The 22,765-nt window shown below is 50.4% G+C and overlaps 3 protein-coding genes across 7 annotated transcripts; 2 read left to right on the top strand and 1 right to left on the bottom strand.

The window, feature by feature from the left end:
* Positions 1-31: 31 nt before the first annotated feature.
* On the top strand, positions 32-10,356 carry CHTF8 (chromosome transmission fidelity factor 8). The gene is made up of 5 exons (XM_081512737.1): positions 32-124; positions 6,874-6,931; positions 7,196-7,313; positions 7,706-8,641; positions 8,696-10,356. The coding sequence occupies exons 2-4, from the start codon at positions 6,909-6,911 to the stop codon at positions 7,928-7,930; spliced, it is 366 nt and encodes a 121-aa protein (XP_081368863.1). The 5' UTR covers positions 32-124; positions 6,874-6,908; the 3' UTR covers positions 7,931-8,641; positions 8,696-10,356.
* Positions 32-10,356, top strand: DERPC (DERPC proline and glycine rich nuclear protein). 4 transcript variants are annotated; one of them, XM_081512718.1, is made up of 5 exons: positions 32-124; positions 6,874-6,931; positions 7,196-7,313; positions 7,706-8,641; positions 8,696-10,356. In XM_081512718.1, the coding sequence occupies exons 4-5, from the start codon at positions 7,927-7,929 to the stop codon at positions 9,547-9,549; spliced, it is 1,569 nt and encodes a 522-aa protein (XP_081368844.1). In that variant the 5' UTR covers positions 32-124; positions 6,874-6,931; positions 7,196-7,313; positions 7,706-7,926; the 3' UTR covers positions 9,550-10,356. The 4 variants fall into 4 exon arrangements, with proteins under 4 accessions (XP_081368844.1, XP_081368842.1, XP_081368845.1 ...); XM_081512716.1 differs by having other exon boundaries at positions 7,706-10,356; XM_081512719.1 differs by lacking the exon at positions 7,196-7,313.
* Positions 10,357-10,781: 425 nt separating this feature from the next.
* On the bottom strand, positions 10,782-22,370 carry HAS3 (hyaluronan synthase 3). Of its 2 annotated transcripts, none has more exons than XM_081512703.1 (4): positions 22,312-22,370; positions 17,890-18,525; positions 14,918-15,019; positions 10,782-14,102 (listed from the first exon to the last, which is right to left on the bottom strand). In XM_081512703.1, exons 2-4 carry the CDS (start codon positions 18,523-18,525, stop codon positions 13,179-13,181), a joined length of 1,662 nt encoding a protein of 553 aa, XP_081368829.1. In that variant the 5' UTR covers positions 22,312-22,370; the 3' UTR covers positions 10,782-13,178. The 2 variants fall into 2 exon arrangements, with proteins under 2 accessions (XP_081368829.1, XP_081368828.1); XM_081512702.1 differs by lacking the exon at positions 22,312-22,370 and adding an exon at positions 21,737-21,855.
* Between the last annotated feature and the right edge of the window lie 395 nt (positions 22,371-22,765).

The raw sequence follows: 22,765 nt of genomic DNA on the forward strand, positions 1-22,765 counted from the left end.
GGAAGTGTTCGCGGCGCAAGGCCGGAAGTGCGCAGGCAGTGCTCGCGGCGGCGGCGACGGCGGCGGGAGGTTCGGTTGTCGCCCGTTGGCCGCGCGGCGCCGCGATCGGCGGCCGCCATTGCAGGTCAGGCCGCGGGCAGGGAGCGCGGGAGGCCGCGGGGAGCGAGACCTGAGCCGGGGATGGGGGGGCGAGGGTGCGAGGGAGCGGGAAGCTAGGAAGCTGGGGCCGGGCGGGGCGCGCGGCTCGAGGAGAAGAATGGCGAGCTGAGGGGCGGGGAGCGGTGGGTGGGGGAGGGGAAGCCGGGAAGGGGGAGGGGAGTGGGGAGGGCCGCGCAGAGGTGGGGGCGACCCAGAGGCGCCCCCGGGGCAGGAGAGCCGAGAATTGCGGAGAAGGGAGCGGTACGGAGTCGGAAGGGGAGGGAAGGGAGCAAGCAGGGCGGAGCGGGAGAAGGGCGGAAAGAGTGGCCGAGCGCGGGCGGAGGACGGAGAAGGGGGCGGCGCGGGCCGGAACCTCCAGGTATGTGCGGGAAGGGGCTCTTCCCTGGGTGGGGAGGGAACCCAGCATGTGATGCTTGCGAGAGTGGGGGAGACCTGGAACCCAGGAAGTAGCGGGAACATCAGAAAGGGTCTAAGCGGGGGGTAGGACTGTGAGTTCTTTGGAGGGGACATTTTTAAATCTTGGGGGGAAGAGGCTGTTGGGAGCGGTAGTTGGGAGGGTGACTGGAAGGAAGAGACTGTATGGAGAGTGATCCAGCTTCTTTTGCGGGTGGAGTGAGAGGCCGGAGAAGAGTGGGGTGGAGTCGGGTCCTGGAGGAACGAAGTACTTAAGAATTGGGGAAAATAGGGAACGATTTGGAAGATGAGGGTGGTAGAGGAATAACGTTTAGAGCGATCTTTAGGAGGGTGAACGGTTTGGAAAGACCATTCTGGGGTTGGAGGGTGGAGTTTAAAATAGTTTCCTTGGGAGGTAGGAGAAAGGCTTAAACAGCTTGGTAAGAGGTCCTAGAGAAAGTCGGGGGGGGTCATGGGGGGTGGGCAAGAGAGGGGAAGCGGACAGAGAAGTCCTAGAAAGTGGGAGGGGCTAGAAATAGGAAGTGCTTATAGCTCAATTTCAAGGGAGAGGAGGAGGGGGGTCAGGGGAGATGGTGAAGATGGGGCTGGTGGGAGGGAAATCCAGTATAGAGGGAGAACTCAAGCAGAGCTAGACAGGAAGGGACTTTGGGCAAGAGAGGGACTTAGGGCAGTAAGAGGAGGAAGGGTAGATGGGGCCGCAGAGTAGCAGAAGATGGAGAAAACTGGAGTAACTCAGAACGACTGAAGCCATCTTTTCTGCCTATTGTCTACGAATACCAGTAATTGATTCCCTCCATCATGGGAATCTTAAAACGTGATGGGAAAGTCCCACATGTATGCATAGTGTCCACACACGTTTTTGAACACACTGTTCACTAATGAAAAGTTCGGAAGCATTCAGTTCCACCTACCCTCCATGGCCCCTTTTCGGAGGAGAGCAGGCTTTTCATTTAGAAACTGGATTTTAGCACTTAATAAGTCTGTCAAGAGACAAGGTCTTCCCTTGAAACTTAGACTGTCCCCATCAGTCACAAAACCACAGTAACACTGCTAATAAAAGTAATCTGTATCCAGTTGTATATAAAAGTTCATGAATTGTTCATTTCCTGGAAAGGCACACAGAGAAATGGTTACCATGCTTAGAGAAGAAAACCTTCCAGAACTTAATCCCTGAAGCAGCTTGGTAAACCCTGACTGCCATGTTTGAATTATTCTCCCATTGTGTAAACTTGATTTTATTTTTACAATATGCTGCTTTTATAGGATGTTTTAGTCCACTATAAAGATTAAAATAATAATTAAACAGAGTAGTGTAAAGACATTCTATTGGAGGAAAATGCCATGTTCCTCCAGGTAAACAATAGCTTGACCCTAAGTTTTACCATATGTTAGGCACGTGCTAAGGACTTTACATTCATAACTTCATTTAATAAAACAACCTTTTTGAGATAGGTTCTTTTTTATGCTCAGATTATTGGTGGAGAAACTGTGACATAAGATTACGTTACCTCCATCATACATGGGCTAGAAAGATGGTAGAATCACAGAAGGCAGGTCTAACACTGAATTCTCACTAAGTCACTGAACACAGAATAGTCCTTGGGACTGAAGAAGGACTCAATAAATGCTAATTGTTGGCCCAGCAATTTGCAAATGTTTTGTCATATTTAATTTTTTTAAATAAAAATGATGAAATTTAAAAAAATACAGTGGAAGTCTTTATTCCCCTTTTTTTAAAAAGAAAAAAATTGAAAGAGCCTAATGAAAACAACTTTAAAAAGATTGTTTAGCTCTAATAAAATTTAATTCTGGGTAGTTAGATTAAACCATTGAGTCAGAGCCCATTGTTTCCATAAAAGCTGCATGTTCTGTTTAATACCATACATACCACACTTTCTGCTACATCTTATTTTGGGAGCTGTTACCATTATTAAGGATCCTTGCTCATGCTGTTCTTTGTTAAGCGCTTAGTGATATTAACAATTCAGAAACCAATAGATAAAAAATTTTGTAGATTAAATGAATCAGTGACAAAAAATGCACTGTTCTTTTGACTTATTTTGTCTAACATTAAGGAAACGGGTTTGGGCTGTAATTTTGAATCCTGGAGCTGACCTTGAGTACATCTCTAGGAATTTCAGAAACTTAAGCCTCATCAATTGGATATGATGAAAAGCAGGCTTACTTGATTTCAACTGCCTACCCCACAGATGTCATAGTAGCAGTATGTAAGATTTTCCTCATAGGTGGTTTATTTGCCATCCTGTGGTAGATGCTGTGAGAAAGGCAGCGTTTATAAAGCAAGTTCCTCTATAGACATCAAGCATGGCGGAGTGGGGGTGCTATGTGAGTACCGCAGGAAAGGTTTAATAACTAATAGTAACTGACTTCAAAATGACAGTTAAGATATATCCCAGATTTGGTCTGATTTCAGACAAACCTTATGAGTATTGATCAGGGCTCCCATTGTGAGTATGGGTTTATTTTGAGAAGAAGGGATTCCTTTGCTACTCTGTAGTTTGTTCAGGCCTCTTGAAGTCATCTGGTCTACTGTCTTGAGAAACAACAGTGTTTCAGCTTTACTTGCAACCTCCAAAATAACTCCAGGTCTTAATATTGGGAATGATCTGGGGGTAACCTCAGATATTTCTAAAAAAATTTTAGATACTATTTCTAGAAATCTTGAAGGCCCCCCAAAAGACATTTTGTTTTTGTCTTTCCACAAGGGAAAGAAATAGTTAAAATGTACATAATGTTTTAAGTTTCTTTTACATAGCTAAAGTCATTTGAGTAATGAGTACAGAACATATGTATTTATTTAGCCATGTAACAGCCTCAAAAACTTAGGTAAAAAAAATTTTCCCCTTGTATAAGAGAGGATAGGGAGTCAAAATAATTCATTGCAGGGAAAAGGTGTTTGGTTTTTTTCCATACCTTCCATCTCCAAGTCCATACTGTAGTCGTGGCCTTTGAGACTCCACTCTGAAATACATTGAATTTAAACATCTTTTTGAAAAGTGAGATCATAAAATTCTTCCTGGCTCTACAGGAACTTGGAATTGTTATTCTTAACCAAAGACAGTTGATCCTATCTAAATCTGGGATTAAACTCAAGGCTGTTGAGAGAGAGATGCTGGGCAATCTTTTCCACTGACTTTTAGTTTCGTGATTTGATATGGTACATTGGTCAAACTGTGCCTTCAGATATTGCTCTTGATAACAGCTGCAGTTTCTACACAAGCAGTACCTTAGAACAGACACTTAAAAATTGCTTTGGTTATTTGTAAATGTTAGAATGAGTTGAGACTGAAGACTTAGAAATCTCTTTGTTTTACAGAAATTTTTCATTATAATGTTACTTGTTACCAACAGGATTTGACGTGTATTTCACTGCTTCACCTCTTTGTTTTCCTGCTAACTTGCTCTGCCTGCTCTCAAGGGGATGGGGACAGATTGGACTGCATCTTCTCATGTTTTTTTTAGTTATCACTGAGTGAAATGCACCTCCATTAGGTGTGTTATTAGTGAAGTGCCCAGGTAAACATACCTCGCTTTAACACCAGCTGTTTAGAGCATGGAGCAAGAAAAAGAATAATCTGATTCAGCCAATAGGATATTTTAAGGTGCTAAAGGAGAATTTTAAAATTCAAAGGGATGCATACCCCTACATTATTTATTAATACTAACTTGGTAAATACACCCCCATGTACATAAAATTAGCCATGTCAGTCCATGGGTTCCTATGAGCTAGACTCTTGCAAGCTGGGTGTGAACTTCATTTGTCGTCACATCTCCAGCCTTATTAGGTCTAGCACAAGTGTTTAGGCCACAGGATTCTTATTTTTAGGAGAATTGCTAGCTGTCTGCCTGTATCAATAGGTGTACTCAAGCAGGGCCTCCTACATAAGTGGATAGAGAGCTGTGTGGGCTTGTTGAAGCATTAGCAACAAGTATGGAGGTACAGCTACTCTGACCCAGCTACTAGGCATCTGTTTTCCTTTATCCACTTCAACCACTTTTTTTTCTGGTTTTTGTTTTTATTTATTTAGCTTTTTTGGCCACACCTTGCAGCTTGTGGGATCTTAGTTCTCTGACCCAGGCCCATGGCAGAGAAAGCCCTAAGTAGGCCACTATTTTGAATTCTTGTTCTGGCAGGAGACTGTCCAGGAAATAGGGAATGCACCGAAAATATTTCTATTAATATTAATACATCCCCTTTTTCTAAACAGTCTGTACGTTCCTATCTCAAAGGCAGAGGTCTTAAAGATTAATCTCCTTCCCTGCTGTGATTTTCCTAAAATGTGTATCTGTGTGAACACTTTATTGCTTCTCTGAAACTACCTGTATTTTACTATCACTTATACTTATCAAGGAAAATACACTGTATCATCAGTCACCAAAAAAATCAAACGAATATTGTAAAGCAGTTATCAATCAAAAAATAAATGCAATTTTAAAAACTCACTTACAAGAACTCTTTCTCGATCTACATGCATTTATTAACCCTTAGAAACTTCACAACTTCAGTTTCAGAGTCTTTTTTGATTTATGGCTAAAATGTACCTACCATGCTCTTAAGTTTTATATTTATAATGTGGAAATGCTGATTTACTTATCCTTGGAAAAATTAGCTATATGTTAATCTTTTAAAGCAGTTCCACATGTCTTATAATATTTGGTCTTCCTAATAGTTAAATGAAGCCGACAATCTAGGTTTTAGCCCCACAGTGACTTGTGTATGATGAGTGTCCACACTTGAGGCTGGAACCTGAACTTAGGGCTTCTAATTTTAAATTGTTAGTCTTTTTCCTTCAGGAGACCTTGGGAGAATATTAAAAGTGCTTTGGTTGGTCTGTTGATGGTGGAGGTAGGGCCTTCTTACCTGTCAGACCTTTACTCACCTGAGCCAGTGACCTGTGGTCAAGGGGTACCACACTTGGCAGTGCTGTAGAAGGTCTGGCTTATGCAAGCATGCCTTCTTGATTTAGCTCTTGCTAAATGCATGTAAGCAGTGCCTGCCTGATGCCTTAATGCCTTTTTGTTCTCACTTGGTTTTCTCCTTGGTTGAGAGGTATTGATTACAAGTGTGAAGTCAGATGGCCTAGGTTTTATGCTGGCTCTGCTACCTGCTAGCTGTGTTGGTACCACATATAAGCAAGACTATACCCCTCAGTAACTTTTATCTGCAAAATAACGGGTAAGTCCCTGTCTCACAGTAGTTGAATGAGATACCACCCATAATATATATGCACAGCATCTGGTTCACGGTAAAAACTGAATAAATACTAGCTGCTATTTATACTTGAAGTCCAGTAATTGACGAGCCTCGTGATTCCAAAGTGTGTCTGGTGCTCAAAGAGTAAGAGGTTCTGCTGTCTTACAGGGCTGCTGGCAGTATATTGATACTTTTCCCTGGAGATCCAAAACAAAGATTGACATGTCAATAAGGAAACCTATTTAAGCAGGTGTTTGCTAATTGTGAGCACAACTATAATACCTATTAACTTGTTCTACAGTTGGTAAACACTGATCTGATAAGCTTGCACTAGGCTTCATCTATTCATTGGAAAGATTTGTACAGAGGTCATAGTTCAGATCCCCCATCCCTTCAGTCCCCCCATTAATCTACCTTTCTTAGGAAGACAAGTATAAGAAGCCAGTTTCAGGCAAAAATGTCCCATTTTAACTCATTCTTGTAGAGTACTGCAAACTTGCCAGCAGGTGGGGCCATTGTATAACATGAAAGATTAAGCATCAGGGTTGTTTTAGTGTCTAAATGAAAGATGGGCAATGTGTTTGATGAGAACCACGTTAGAAATAAGCTTACCATTCACTAAAGTCTGAAGGACCTTTTCCGTTCTCTCAGCTTTTAGTTCAGAGAGATCCTTTGAATCTTGAAATATAAGAAAATGAAAGTGGCAGATATCCACTTACACCATCACCAAAGGAAAAAGTAAAATCTAAAAGAATTCCTTAGTTTTTTAGACATACACAGAATGGAAAATATAACGCCCCTGAGAAAGGCAAGTTAGCATACTGACGAGAGGGTGGAGTCTGCAGTAAATGTCTTGGGTTCAAATCTTGGCTGGTTGACTAGTAGCTATGTGACTTTGAACACAACTATGGTACCTATTAACTTTTCACACTGTAGTTGAAGCAATTCTCTAATACCAGTTTAAAAAATGTACATGCTATGGAGTTGTTAGGGGAATGAAATTAAATGTGTCTAAAGCATTTAGAAAGTGCCTGGCGCACAATATTAGTTATGATTATCCTAAAAAATATATTTTTCCTCTACAGCTTCTTTTCCATTGCTTTTTAAAGACGTAAAGCTCATGGTGCAGATTGTTATTTCCAGGTGAGTAAATTTTGAGAGTTTTAATTTAGCTTGAATGATCAAGTCTATATAGGTTTGGAATTCCCCTGGAAGAACTGGGGTTCTCAGATGCATCCAGCACAAATCCCAGCCTTTCAGCTTTGAGTTCAGTGCTTGGCACTGCCCAGTTTCCCAAGAACTTGTGCTCAACAAGGAGTTCCTTTGGGCCTTGAATGGTGGTGTAGAACACTATGATTCATCATTCACCCCTGCAAAATAGTGTAACCGCCAGCCCTTTGCTTGCAGTGCTGGGGCTGGAGGCCTGGCAGAATGGGTGCTGATGGAGCTACAGGGGGAGATCGAGGCTCGCCACAGCACTGGATTAGCTGGAAACCTCCTGGGAGACCTACATTACACCACTGAGGTGAGGGGACTTTTCTTTCCCTGCCTAATGCCTCAGGAAAGCAAGCTACACCAAGGTGGTGCTCCCAGGACCCACAGTGAGGACTGCCCTCAGGTTTGTTATTCAGGGTCTAGCCAAGCCCCACTTGTTCTCCTCCCCACCCCTGACTTCTGCAGTAGCAGGGTAATTTAGCTTTGGGGAATCTGGAAAGGTCACAGTTCTAAAAGTAAATTCTCTTACCTGGGGCTGGAAAGAGTAAAAAGGATATGAGGGTGGGTTGTCCATTGTGGCTTCTCAGCAGTGGCAGAGGGAGTGGAGGTGCCAGCATCATCTCCTAAGAGCATCTCTGGAAGGCACCTGAATATTATGACTTCACCCTGAACCTCAGGCATCTCATTCTTGTTCTGCCAAAGGGAATCCCTGTGCTGATCGTGGGGCATCATATCCTGTATGGGAAAATCATCCACCTGGAGAAACCTTTTGCCGTCCTTGTTAAACACACTCCCGGGGAGCAGGATTGTGATGAACTTGGCTGCGAGAGTGGCACCCGGTACCTGGTGACAGCACTCATCAAAAACAAGATCCTTTTCAAAACTCGCCCCAAGCCCATCATCACCAACGTCCCCAAGAAAGTATGAAAGAACCTCGGATTTTCCCTCGAGAGCGGCCAACTCCTTGGACTCGTGCCCCCCTGCCACCTCGAGGACGGCTGGATGGTTCCCTGGGACCCCAGGGGGGTCCTGTTCTAAACACAGGCCACCCACTGGGTCTGAACTCGGATCCCTTCCTTATGGCAAGCAGTTCTCTTGGTGGAAATTTGGCCCCGTTTCCGAGGAACCCCTCTCCATTTCCCACTTCATCAGGCTCACTGGCTTCAAATCCAGCACCTTTCCCTGCTGGTGCTCGTGACCCGGGCCTGGCTTCTTTCCCAAGAGGGATGAACCCCACTGGCACAGGTGCAGTTTCTTTCCCAAGGCCGGGTGGTCTCTTGGGCCCAAGCCCAGGGTCAACTCTGAATCCTAGGGCAGGGGCTCTTCCAGGCCCAGGGACTCTGTCTAACCCAAGGCTAGGGGGTCTCCCAGGGCCAGGTCCCGTGTCCAACCCAAGGCCAAGTGGTCTTCTGGGAACAGGTCCTGACCCCAGAAGTGGTGGCCCCATGGGCCCTGGATCTGGACCCAGCCTGAGAGCAGGTGTCCTGTTGACTTCTGGGAATGGTCCTCCCAATCCTAGACCTGTTGGCCTGGGCCCTGGACCAAGTCCCAATCTGAGGTCAGGCTTTGTAGGTACAAACCCTGCCCCGAGGTCAAGTATGTTTCCAGGTCCCGGCCTTGGGCCCAACCCAAGATCAAGTGGCCTGGGCCCAGGCCTTGGGCCTAATCCAAGGGCAGGTGGCCTGGGCCCAGGCCCTAATCTGGATGCCAGAGCAGGTGGCCTCTTGGGCACAGGATCTGGTCTTAACTTAAGAATGGCTGGGCCTCAAGGCCTAGATCTTGCTCCCATTCTAAGAGCAGCAGGTCTTTTAGGAGCAAATTCAGCTTCTTTCTCACAGGCTTCTGGAAACATGGGCACAAGCCCATCTTCCATGGCCAGACTTCCTTGCCCCATAGGCCCAAACTCAGGGCCTGGCTCTCGGGGAATTGGCCTTCCAGGGCCAAATCCATCTCCCTTGTCAAGGGCTCCTGGCCCCGTTGGCCCTAATTCAGCTCACTTTGCAAGGCCTTCTGGCCCTATGGGAGTAAATGCTAATCCCTTTCCAAGAGGGACAGGTTCAGGGGGGTTGAACCCAGCTGCCTTCTCTCAGTCTTCTAACACATTGGCTTCAAACCCAGTTAACTTCCAGAGGTCTGCTGGCCTCCAGGGTTCCAGTCCAGCAGTTTTCCCAAGAGCCTCTGGGCCACTAGGCCCCAACCCAGCTAACTTCCCAAGGGCCACTGGCTTACAGGGTCCAAGTCCAGCTACCTTCCCCAGGTCTACTGGCCCGTTAGGCCCTGGTCAGGTTACCTTCCCCAGGCCAGCTCCAGGGCCCCTAGGCTCTTCGCCAGCAGGCCCTATGGGTATCAACCCAGCTCCTTTTGCAAGGCCAACTGGGACCCTGGGTGTAAACCCAGCTTCTTTTCCAAGAATGAATGGCCCTGTGAGCAAGACTTTGGTTCCATTTCCTAGAGTGGGGAGCCTCCCTGGCACAAACCCAGCTGCTTTCCCCAGGCCAGGGGGTCCAATGGCTGCAGTGTACCCAAATGGAATGTTACCCCCTTAAACACCATTTCCTCTCCAGGACCACCTTGGTTTCCAGGCACTGTGGTTCTGGGCAGGTGAAGGAATAGATACGGAACTACAGTCGGAAGTACATAACGGGCTCAAGTTCAAATGAGCTTTTTTCCCCACTCTGCGTCTTTCTTGACTGAAGGAAATATTACCTGTGGGATGTGGACTTTGGCAGGTGGGAATGATCCCACCTTGAGAGAAGGAATCTCCAGCTTTCAGGAGCCTTCTGTGCTTTTGTCCCACAGCTTTCTGCCCTTTGTTTCTTACTAGTTTCTTGAATTGTTCTTGTGGACCTTTCCTCAGGGATACATTGGCCTGCAGGTCCCAATTCATACATAGTCCCCTGTTCACCACTGGAGAATGAGCTCACTGCTCTCTAGAAATGTTGCGTTGGTGAAAGGACCATGCTTCTGCAACACTGACCTGGTCATCCTCTACTGCCATACCTTCTTCCCCTGGGGGCTTGAACACAGAACAGGGACGTGCAGCCACTTCAGAGAGCCACCAAATACAGCATCCACTTGACTGACTGGGTCTGCAGCTTCCTTCTCCTGGGACTTAAGAGGAAGCCAGAACCAAGGCTCCACTGCTCATCCAACTCCCTCTCCACTGGTACTCCCAATCAAAGAACCTCAAGATTAAACTGATGTGGATGGGATTATGGGAATTGGGGTTGGGGGTGGGAGGATAAAGGGGAGAAATCACTGTGCTTTGTTCAGCCTGATGTGAAAGGATGGTTGGTGTTTTTCCCACATTGTATCTTTTCTTACTGTTTCTTTAATAAATGAGATGAGAGGGCTGTTGATTTCACTCCCTTTCTATTACCTGTTCCACAGGGAAGGAAGTTTACCCACTGCTTTTCTTGTTTCAGCTTGGCCACAATCCTCCATGACCTCTCAGATGATATACTTTCACTCAAGGAGGAAGCAAGCTTTGGTTTTTAGCCTTAACTGGTTAGCTAGGGCTAACTCATTGGCTCAGTAATTTCTCCAAAGACCCTATGCATCCTCTACAGTAAAAACTAAGCCACCATAGGTGTGCAGTTACTAAGCAGGCCTACTGTATTCCCCAGGTCCAGAGGCAGCTTTGACAACTTAACCTGCTTCTGAGTTCCATTGGAATTACCTTGATGAAACTAGTTCTGCCTCAAATACCCATCTTGGAACTGAATTAAAGAGTTTTCATTAGTTCAAAGAGGGAAGGAGGAGTTCAGAGATACCAGCCTTACGTGAGATTCTTTATTTTGACAAATGAGTGCAGTATAAAAAATTTCACCAGAAAGTAAAAAAAAAAAGGTAAAAATAAATATGTTTACAAATTGTAGAAACAATACAAAAGAGGGTTAAAATTCTCATTGAGGAAAAAACAATGTGTCCAATTGTATAAAGGCTCTTCCCTTGTAAGAAACAGGAATAAAGCTGAAGACCCAGTTTGGTTTGGCTGCTGAAAAATGTACAAAATAACTTAGAAAAACCAGTCGAGGTCAAACGTTGTGAGCCCACTTACTTGTACCTGCCTGCTCGACCTGGGGAAAGTTGATAATCTCTTAAGTGCAAGGCAGAGCTGAGAGTAGGACTGCCGAGAGTTCTCCATCTGGGAGTCCATCCCACGTTAACCTTCAAGTAAAAGCTGAAGAAAAACAAGCCCTTAGTGAAGTATGAGCTCTGCAGTTGGCTGACCGGATTTCCTCCATTGTAGTGCTCAAAATAGTTTACTTCTTGGCCAGCAAAAACACGGAAGAGCCCGGAACAACTGCCTTTAGCAAATGCCTGCTGCCTCTTCCCAGCCTTCATGGATTAGGCCTGATGTCAATCAGCAGTCTTCTCAGAAACTCAAGGCCTGTGTGATGCAACAGTGTTGGCACACCTGGAAAACCCATGAGTTGGCGGGCGATGAAGAAGCACCAGGATTTACCAGTCTGGCTCAGAGTGCACCTAGTTCCTTTGTGGGCAGCACCTGGGCACACTAAAGGCTTGCCCCTCAACTACTCTCCACCTTGGTGCTGGTTCTGACAGGTCAGCAGGCCCTCTGGAGTGGAATTTGGAGAAAGAGCACACTGGAGCAAGCAACCCCTAAGTCAAAGGCTTAGTATTCCAGGTTTTAAACCTAAGAGCTCAGAGCAGTCTTGTGGATTGCAAATCTGTAGAAAATGGCCTTCCCTCACACCCCCTCCAAAAAAGAGGAAAATCAAACATCCTCAAGAGGCGTGAGAGAAGACAAGAACCTTAGGATTTAGATACCAGTTCCATCCCCTTGTTTGGTTTCTGGACAGGAGCAAGCAAGTGCGGTAGTGACTATCCACAGCTTGGCTGTAAGAATTCCCTGGAGAAGCCACTGAGGAGAATGGACAGTCTCAACGATGACCAGCTTGGACTGAGGGCTCACTTAGGGAATGCTGAAAAGCTTTCCATTAGAGGTGATTGTCAAGAACTATAGCCTGAATGTCATGTACAGCTGAATGTCCAGCTGCCAAGGAACCTGTCCAGGCAGTTCCAGGCTGCAGCCAGTTTGGTCAGAGACTCCTAATAGCTTTCCCACCACATGCTGACGCCAGGCTGGCCTACTGCAGAGGGGCCGATGAGAGCCCTAGGCTCTGTCTCACTCGCTAGCTTGAAAAATTTAACTTGGTGAGGAGGAGGGTGGGAGAGGTGACTTATCACCGTGAAGGGAAGCCAAGTGAGGAGGCTGGCTTAGACTCAGAGCTGAATTTGAGGAATTCAGGAGTATACAGCTTGTAATACCCAAGTCCTCACTTCCTTTCTCATTACGTTAGGGTTTAATCTTGGTAGATGACCAAAACATTTTACCTCCTCTGAAGAGATCACAGACAAGCTAATCTAGATGTTTGGGCAATTTCCAGGTAGAATACAGTCAGCTCCCAGCCTCCATGTAAATGTAATCCATGGCTTTTAGCACCACCACCAATGTTTGTTCCTCCTGGCCAGCTTTCCTTTTTAACATACACACACACACACACACTTAAAAACAGTACAGTGCTAACTCCCTGCTAGTCTGGCTCATCCTTGGGATGCTGAGATGCGGAATGAGGTACTTCACATTAAGAAAGCACCATTCCCGGACCCTGTTTTCTGATGCCCAAAGATCAGGCTTCTGGGCCTTGTATTTCAGGCACAATCTTATTGCATTGATAACTAGATTGAGGTGGGGACATGTTACTAGCTGGCCTAGATCACTCAGAAGTACTCCCACCACTTCTGATTGTGTTCAGGTGGACTAAGAGAACCCCTTCCCATAGGCCCTCGTTGCTCACTCACCCGTGAGAAGTTGCCACTGAATGGAAGTTACTGTTTGCTTTAGCACACTTCTGAGTTCCCTCTGGATCTCAGGGGAGGAAGTGGAATCTTGCCCAGAGGCCACCTGTATGTGCAGAGGCAACAGACAAGTGGCCTGAAAACAGTATGCCTCCTCTGCCTCTCCTCTGCTGCACTGGACTTGCCTCCTCGAAGCAGAGCTGTCCCAGGCCATATGACAGTCACCATTCTTTGCACTTTGGACTATTAAGAAACTAAAACAGCACTCCCTGTCCCTCCCACCCTGTCTTTTCCGTTCCCCTTCCCTCCCTTGCCCATTGCACTCTTCCCGCTCTGCTTGGGGGCTGCATCACACCTCAGCAAAGGCTAAGCTGTACTGTTCTGGCTTCTTCCCGCATCGCCGGGCGATGATGGCCAGGTACAGCATGAGGAGGGCCACCCAGTAGCAGCCGTACAGGATGGCCCCAGAGACCAGGAAGGCCAGCTCTGTCTCACTGAACAGATCCTGGCAGTAAGCTGTGTAGGCCAGCCCCCCAAGGAGGACTGCCACCCAGATGGACACAGGGATGAGGCCAATGAAGTTCACCACGATGGTTTTTCGGCCAGAGGTGCCCCAGCCAGACTTGTTGATGGTAGCAATGGCAAAGATCTTGGCCGGCAGGAGGCTGGACATATAGAGAAGGGAGTAGAGCGACATGAAGATCATCTCTGCGTTGCCCCGCAGGAAGCAGGCATAGGTGGCCTTGATAATGCCCACTAGCTGCACTGTCAGCAGAAAGAGGAGAATGTTCCAGATGCGGCCCCGGTAGAAGAGCTGTATGACCGTGGCAATGAGGAAGAAGGGGAAGAAACCCGTGACCACTGACTCGTAGGTCATCCAGAGGTGGTGCTTGTGGAACCACAGAGAGTTGTAGAGCCACTCCCGGAAGTAAGACTTGCTCCAGCGGGTCTGCTGGTTGAGCCACCGGAGGTACTTGGTGGGGGTCTCTGTGAGGCATTTAGAACGAGCTGTATACTTAGTCCTGTAGCCGAGACTCAGGACTCGGTTGGTGAGGTGCCGGTCATCCCCAAAGCTGCACTTGCTACCCAGAAACTTCTGGTGGTACCAGTCCTCCAGGAATTGCTGAAGGAGGCTGTTACGGTACATGCCCAAGGGCCCGCTAATGCACTGCACACAGCCAAAGTAGGATTGGCAAGCCCGCTCCACGTTGAAGGCCATCCAGTACCGCACACTGCTCAGGAAGGAGATCCATGAATCATACTTGTTGAGGATCTGCAAGGGAACCAGAGATTCTGGGCCTCCTTGCCTGAGGATAAGAGCCCCAGGAGACAGACACCAGAGACCAGGAAGCCTCCCTACACTCAGATCCATAGCCCTTTGCTCTAGTTCCTGGCCACGAGTCCCAGCTCACTCAGAGCTGGGAAACCAGAGGCTGAAAGGAGGCAACCACACCCAGTCAACTCTTCTCAGCACCAGCCCCACCTCTCCTCTGTGTTATATGCACCGACTGTCCCAATGAAGTTGCTTTAGCAGCCAAAGCCACCTTCAATCTCAGGAGGCAGCCTGTGGTGGTGGCTGAAAGGCTTGAGAAAGAAGCAAAGTAACACCCCAGCCCCCCATCCTGACCCTTTCTGCAATTGGAAAGCTTCTTGGGAAGACATGATATGTTGCCAGCAGTTCCCTTGGAAGAATATCTGGCCCTTTATTCATACCATACTGCACAGAGCTCTTCAGTGCAATGTCCCCAACAGCAAGCGTTTTTCAAGGGGTCTAACTTTGGAGGTGCTTGCTGCACCACTGACCAAAAAGGAAGCACCCCTAGGATGGATGGCCTCAGAACACCGTGCCTCTCCCAGCAGCACAGGCTCTTTACATACCAGTTAAGTAATTTTCTGCCCCCCTCCCCCTGGTGGAAATAGAATAGGAAAGGGGGTGGGTAGCATAAGAGCCCTTCAATACCAATGAAACTGTCAAAGAGGAAACCCCCCTCCAAAACAAAATGCCCACTTCCTCAGTATATCCAATTAGATGAAGAAGCAGAAAGAATCCAGACCCTCCACCCCCAGGAATGCTTGGTTACTTCTTACTTGGACATCTCCCCCGACTCCCCCTACTTGAGGGTCCTCCTCCAGGACTCGAAGCATCTCAATGGTGCAGGCTGGATCCAGCACGGTGTCAGAGTCACATACCTGCAGAAGGAAGGCACTGTCAGTCCATTCTGACACAGACACACCCACCCACCCCACCCCTGGTGGCTCACTGCTTGAGGGACATAACCCCTTCACCAGACACACTTCAAACCACTAACAAAGAGATCTATGCCAAACAGAAGGGGTGAAATGAATTACCGAGGGAAGTAAGAAACGGGAGAGTTCAGGTACCGACTTGATAGCTGCTTGGCTGAGAGAGGAACCCAGGGGACATTAAGTGGTGGGCCCAGAAAGGGAGAAGTGTCTAGTACTGGACAGGTCTTTAGCCCTGATTGAGCCAGGCTCCTCAGAAGTGGTCTTAATATATTTCTCTGGGGTCCTTGGGAAGAAAGGAAAATGTCACTGAAATCAGACTGACAGGCACTGTGGCTCAAGCAAGGCCAGCAGACATTGCTCAGAAGGCTGAGAAATGGCTCCTGCCAGAAGCTACCACCAAAGCTTGCTCTCGGGATCATCACAAACGGGGCTGCCCTGTTTCAGCCTCTTAGACAGCCAGCCCAAGTGGAGGGTGTATCTAGCCCAGTCATAGCCCCACCAGTGTGGCTGCCAGGCCATTTGTGCCCTGTTGGCCACGTCTCCCAGACTAGGGCCCAGCAGACCCAAGGGCTGTTCTCACCTAGATTCCAGCTCTGGATGGGCCTAGCAGCTCCTCCACTCAGAACCTGGATCAAATCCTGCCTACCCACCCTCCTCTTCATGGGAGACTCCAGGTTTGATTCTGTTAGGTGACCCATTACTGTTAATAGTTGAACCTGTACTACAAACACTTACCCTATTGCGACTCTTTGTCTACATTTTAGAAAATTATTGAGATGGTATAAAAACCCCAGATAACCACTGGGTAGGGGAACTGGTTTCCTGACCCCTGACAGAGCAAGAAACAGTATCCACAGATGAGCCCAGAACCTATTCTGCAAAAGCCTAGAATTCTTCTACTAAAGTTGCTGAGTGAGAGCCCACTAGCCTGCAGGAAGGGGGCTGCACTCCAACCCTCTGCTCTCTCTCTTTCCATGCTGGAACACTCAGTGACTGTAGACAAGCAGCGGAGGGCAAAGGGGAACCAGGCAGAGTCATCGCAGCCACTCTCTCCTGCCTCCCCACTGACACATCCTTACAGTACTGGCCCAGACTGGGAAGGTCGCAGGAGCCTCAGGCCACATTCCCAGAACCTCCTCAGCTGACAGGCCAAGCTTCCCAGCGCTGCTGGTCACACAACTACTCCAGCCCTGACTCTCTCATTCCTCACACTGTGGCACTTCCTTCACCCCAGGGAGGTCTTTCCAACTGAGCAAGGTTAGGAAAGGCTAGTGCTCTCGGCCACCTGGGCTTCCCCACTGGCTGAAGCAGGGTTATCTCCTTAAGAGGGAAAGACACCTTCAGCGGGGCTCGTGAAGACAAACTGAAATCCAAAGTGTTCACCGACAGGCAGGCCCAGGGCTGCCCCAGGCAGTGAGCCCATGTGCTGACCCACCAGAACACGCTGGAAAGGAAGAGGTGTGGGAGGGCAGGGTTGAGGAGATTCTGTGCTTCGAGGGAATAGACAGCAGTCACTATGGCTTGAGCCTGTGCCAGGGCTCAAGGGCTTTTTCTAAGTCATCTGAGTCCACAGGCAAGTCTCAAAGGCCCCTTGATCCCAGACGGACCGCAGAATCAAGACCTGTCTCACAGCCCTCCCTCTCTGGCGCTGAGGAGGCCCTTGGGCCTAGGAAGGCAGGAAGGGACAGGTGTACCAACTCTTATGCGAGGGTGCAACTTTCCAAACAGCTAAGACAAAAAAATCGGCAGCAAGCTAATTTTAGGTGGGTACCGTATAGAAAATTTAAATATTGGAGTACACAACATGCTGTCAGCAAGACTGTGCTGGTACGTAGGTGGGTGACCACAGCAGCTTCTATTCATTCAAGCGATGGGCATATGTGGAGAAGGGCAGGAACAGAGAAGGGGAAACAGATGCTGGACCACAAAGCTGGGTCCTGGGTGTCAGTTTCTACTTGGTACCGAGATGCATAATCTTTGATCAGTTTTCTCTAGGTTTTGTTATATGAAAACTGGAGCCGTGTTACCTTGTCAACATAATAAAATTTCCAAGAAGGTGTCAATGCCCGCTTCAGCTGGAAGCGAGGCAGGGTCTGTTGGGGTCCTGGCCCTGCCAAGATGGCTGCAGCCCTGAGCTGGGGAGTGATTCGCACCTGTGTCCCTCCACCTCACAGACAAGAACTTGACACCAGAAAGAGTGAGACTTTTAATCAACCCATAACTAAAACTGAGTGCTTTGGAGCATGATTCTTCTTTGCTCTTCCCCACACTTTATGAAGAGGCTCATCCCCATGCTGCCAGTGGTGAGGCAATATTGCACAAGGACAAACGGCCTGGGCTTAACTCCTGGCTCTGCTCATTACTGCTGTGTGACATCAGACAAGTTAGGCATTAGGCAACTGCACTTCAGGCTCAGTTTCTGTGAGTAGAAATAAGCATGGTCCCTATCCTCTAGGAATATTATGAGGATTAAAAGAACTAAAACATATGAAGTACCTACAACTGTGTCTGGTATAAAGTAAATGCTATACACTTTTTGCCACTCTGGGGATACCAATTCACAGACCTGCCCAGAGTCCAGAGACCTGCCCAGATTCACAGAGGTAAGTACCAGCAGATCCAAGATTCCCGCCTAGGTCTTCTTGACCCCAGGACAGCTGTTGAAAATTACTGCGCTTACTGCCTTCTGAAGGGTAGGGGAGGAAAGTACACGGCACAAGGCACCTAGACTGGACCTAAAATTCCCCAGGAGAGTATGCCTGGCTGGCTGGACACATCCACACATCCACACACACCTAGGGAGGCACCCTCACCTGGATGTAGTCCACCGAATCACCAAGGGCCTTGAAGGCTGTGTACATGACCTCTCGCTTGCCTCCCCACTTCTGCATGATGCACGAGAAGGTGCTGGCCTGCACCACATCCCGAACGCGGTCCATGCCCTCCTGCAGGCTGGCCTCCGTCTCACCCTCACCCGCCTCATGGAAGTTGCTGCGCCACACAAAGAAGCCGGCTTGCTCGGTGCCACCGAGCACCTCGTGGAAGATGTCCAGCATGTAGGCATCCTCCTGGCGATTGCCGTCCACCACCAGGACCACTTTGAGGTCGGGGAAGGCGATGCGCTGGGCTGAGCGCAGGCACTTGCGCAGGTAGTCGGGGTCCTCCTGGTATGCAGCGATGCAGAGTGCCACTGAGCGCCGCAGTGGGGAGGGCAGCTTCAAGGTCCGGCCTGCCCGCCGCATGCGCCGGTGCTCCAGGAAGGCAAACAGGCTCTGGATGAGCAGGTGCAGGCCCAGGATGGCACCGTATAGCCCGAAGGACAGGTAGTGTTTTTCTGTGTGGATGAACTGGTAGCCTGTCACATAAGCTGCCAAGATCCCACCCAGCACTGCCAAGGCAAATAGGCTGGTGCCCACCACGCGCAGGGCTGTTGTCAGCTGCACCGGCATCTGGTGGGAGAAGGTGGGAGAGGTGGGTCAGCGGGAGACAGCTTCTCTGGTCAGTGGCCATGAGGGCATTTTCTCTGGGCCTGGCCTAGAGCTGGGGAAATGATCCACTAATAACAACCATCACCATTTATTGAGCATGACTAAGATTGGAGACTTGAAAGCCAGACTAGTAGTAGTAGTAGTTTAGTAGTTTAGTAGTCGACAGAGGACAGGCTCCTCTGTCCATGGGATTCTCCAGGCAAAAATACTCAGCTCTGCCACTTACTGTGTGCCTGTTCTACCCCTTAGTTTATTAATCTGTAAAATGTGTGTTGCAGCACTAACCTAATTTCTTTGAGGATTAAATGGGTTATATACATAAAGCACTTAAGGGAGCATTTATTATCGTTAGCTAAACCCAAGCTAGAGAGATCTGAGACAGACCTAGCTGGTGGAAGAACTGGGATCTACCTGACCCAAAGCTCTCATAGGCAAGCTTCAGTAGGGGTGAGCCTGAGGCCAGAGGAAGCTCTGAGCATCTGAGAAGCCAAGAAGAGGGAGGAAGCGGAGGGGCAAGGGCAGGTAGGCAGCCTTTATGCCCTACACCCACCAGGGGGTCACACCACGAAGAAAGTGGGGAAGAAAAAAATGAGAAAGAGCAGGAAACATAAAGAGGTGCCTGAGGGAAAAAAAGGAGGAAACAGCTTCCCTTTCTCAAAACAACTAAATCTGTAAGAGAAAGTTTACCAACATTCTCTGCTTTCTCACCTTTTTCTCTTTGAATTGAGAGGCAGCAAAGAAAGGGAAAGTAACCAGGAAAAGCAGACAAGGGAAAGAAAAGGAAATGAGAGCTGGGGTGTGGACAGCCCTCCTGGAAGCCCAGCACTGGGGCACCAGGGGGAACTGCAGCTACCACTGCAGCAGCCCAGCGGCCTGGGAGGGGTGCCTGCCCGGGAAGCCCCATCCACTTGGTCCTAGTGCCCGCATGGAATCTCTGTCCACGTACCCCTGCCCCGCTACTCCAGAAATGCTGGCAGGTTTTGTTAGGAAAACTCAGGACTTCCAGCATCTGCCCATCTGGAAAGAGCTGTGTTTTAGTGAGCCGAGTCTAGCACTTGGTACTTGAAGCCTTGTGCTGGAGACACAGCCCTACTATCGCCCTTGCTGCCTGATCTTGCCCAAATTCTCTGGGACTTAGCAACTCCCCCCAGGAGGGATTCCAATGGTTTCTTGTTCCATAGGTCCCAGGTAAACCATTATACTGATTAGTAGCCCTGAAGGACTATCTGAGTGGGGGAGGGGAGGGGTTGGGGGAAGGCTGATGAGGACAGCTCCCTGCCCTCCACTCTGAGGCCCTCTCCCCATCTCCTCTCCTTGCCACCTGCCTGATACGGAGAATCCTGTTACCACCACCGCCCACCCTTTACAGACAAAGGGGTCTCACTTCCAAGCTTGTTGCAAGTCTAGGTCTCACTCAAACTGAGTCCTGACTGCCACCTCAACACAAACACACTTTATTGCTAGGGGGCTGGCTCCCCTGCCACCTCTCACACAGGAGGGGTGAGGAACACGCAGTTGGTGCCTAAATCAACCGGAGACTCGGAGACTCGGGCCTCGGCAGCATTCCAGCAGCTTCGGTCCGGAAAGTGCTGTTGGCAGCCTCACCTCTCCGGGAAGCTCGGCCTCCGGGCGCTCTGCCCCGCTGTCCCGGGGAGCCTGCTGCGTGCTTCCTCTGCAGGATTCCCAGCCGTCCTTGTCTTCCCCGCCCCATCACCCCCCCGGGAGCCCTCGCACGCCCTTGCAGCCCACGGGTCCCTAGGCCCTGCATCCACCACCCAGGAGCGCCCCCACCCCCCTCTAGAGCTTATATGCCATGGGGGCGCTGCGGGCAATGCTGCCTGCCTGCGCTTTGGTAAAGAGCAGGGGGCGCCGAGGCCAACCCAGCAACCGGTCCGGCGCTGGCGCCCCACCTCGGTGCAGTGCCAGAGGCGGTGCCCACCAGGTTAACGCAGCCCGGGAGGCACTGGCCACGCTTCTCACCCCCGTCAGACCCTGGCTTTCTAACGAAGGCTGTGCCGGCCACACCCACGTGCCCGTTTCCCACGACCCTGCCGTGAAGAAACGGAAAACGCCAAGGAATCAGTCGGACCAGGCCCCACTCACCTCCTGGGGGGCGAGGGGGCGGGCGCTACCTTGGCAAAGTGTGCCTGCAGACAAAGGCGGCATCCTCAGTGTCGCCGGCCCCCCTCCTTTCCCGAGCAGGACCCTCCTCCCCCGCTCAGGAACTAGAGGCTTTATCCTGGCACCCCTATTCCACAGAGGCCCCAAGAAGGTCCCGCAGCCAGAGACCCCATGTGAAATCAGGCTCTGGTACCAGCTCCGCCTCAAGTGGCCCTGCCCAGACAGAGGGCCGTGTCACCCCTCAAGCCGGCGCAGAGGAGCCTCTTGCCCCCCTCCACCCCCTTTGCTCAGAGGAGATCCAGAAGAGATCGGCCCCTGTAGGTTAATGCGCACCCGGTTTCAAGGGCAAGAGACTGGGGACGCTCCCTAAGCCCTCCCCCTACCCCGAGAGACGTGGGAAAGCGAAAACCTCTAGCCAAAGACGAATGCCGCCAATCTACTCCCGACACTGCGCGGGGCTGCCCAGTCTGTAGCCTCTCCAGCTGACAGGTGTGCCCTGCTGCGGGGCCCACAAGCGGCGGGACGGAAACTTGTGCGCGGGGCAGGGGCTCTTTCCTTTGCGACCGGCCGCCCTCCCAGCCCCTCCGAGCCCGCAAGGGAAGGGGAGCCCAGGCCGCGGGTACTTGCGGCCATGGCCCGGCTGACCCGCAGTAACCGGGGCGCCGAGCATCTTGGTGCCTGGACAGGTGCGAACACCCGGGCGGGCCTGGGGCAGCGAGAGACTCCAGCCAGCCTCGTGCCCCTCACCGTCGTCCACCTCCTAATCCATTCACAAAACAGGAGCCGCAAGGGAGGAAGGGAGGAGAGGCTGGAGGAAGAAAGGGAGGAGGGGTCAGTGGGGAGGGGGCTACAGGAACGGCCGCCAGGAAGCCTGGAGATGCCGCAGCCCTCAGCCTGCCTCGCGGCGCTGCACGCAGCGCCCACACGGCTGGGGGAGCCGGCGGGATCCGCGGGGCTCAGCAAGCGGCACCCCTGGAGCCCGGCGCGCCCGGGTCCCTCGGGCAGCCCGCCCCTCCGAGAGGGCTGGCCGGCCGGCCAGGCCCGCGCTCACCGTGCCGCCGGCTGCCCGCGCTCCGGTGCTCAGCAGGCCCGCGGCGGCTCCATGCCCCTCCTCCCGCTCCTCGCCGCCGCGCCTCGCTCCACGGTGCGCCGCTGCTGCCGCGCGCTCCGACTGACGAGCGCTGGCCCCGCCGAGCAGCCTTTAAGTACCGAGCGCGCCCCCGCTGGGAGAAGCGCCCTCCTCCGGCCCAGGGGCCGGGAAAGTTGGGAAGAGTGGGAGGGCTCCCCCGAGGGCTGCGAGGGAGCATCCCCTTCCCGGCTCGGCCGGGGGTAGCCCCACGCGGCCGGTGCGCGGTGGGACACAGGGTCCGGAGTGGACGCGGCTCCTCCTTTTCGGAAAGACTCGCAGTCTCCGCACACTCCGAAATTGAGTTCCCCAACCGAAGCCAAAAGCCGAGTTCCTCCGCGCTCGGCCCGGGACCAACTGGGCACCGGGAAGAGGTGGTCATTGGGCTCAACCTGGAACCTGAAGCGCAGTTAAGTATAACCCATAGAGGCTTCCAAAATTGTGACTCTCAGTTGCCCTCTGCCTCGCGCCCCGTCTTCTAAGCCTCGAACTCGACTCACCCTGCAAAGCGAGCAAGCAGGTAGAAACCCCCCGACTGCTGCACGCGAAGGGGCTGTGCTTTGTGTAGAACACTCCCTAAAGCCAAAACAGCAGAACCTTCCTGCTGGGGTTAAAAAAGGCTCAGAAGACAATACTCGTTAAATTAAAAAAAAAAAAACAAAACAAAACTGGTCAAAGAAGGTGTTAACAATTGTGACAAGCTCTGAATTCCGCAGTGGGGCGCTGATGACTTTAAGGCTTTCAAGAGCTGCAACGGTTTTGCAAGAACCTTTCAAGTTCCCTGTGTCCTAGAGCCAAAACCAATTCCTCCTCCCCTTTTTTACACCTTTACTTCCGACACCCACGACTTCCTAAATTTTCAACTGACCTTATCACCAGAGGTTTTCAAGTTCCCCAAAGCTGATGCTAGACCTGGGTGAGGTGGGGTGGGGTGGGGTGGGGTAGGGTTGGGGA

This window comes from Giraffa tippelskirchi, chromosome 7 (assembly GCF_054371585.1).
Source record: "Giraffa tippelskirchi isolate mGirTip1 chromosome 7, T2T-mGirTip1v1.2.pri, whole genome shotgun sequence".
NCBI classification, from domain to species: Eukaryota; Metazoa; Chordata; class Mammalia; order Artiodactyla; family Giraffidae; genus Giraffa; species Giraffa tippelskirchi.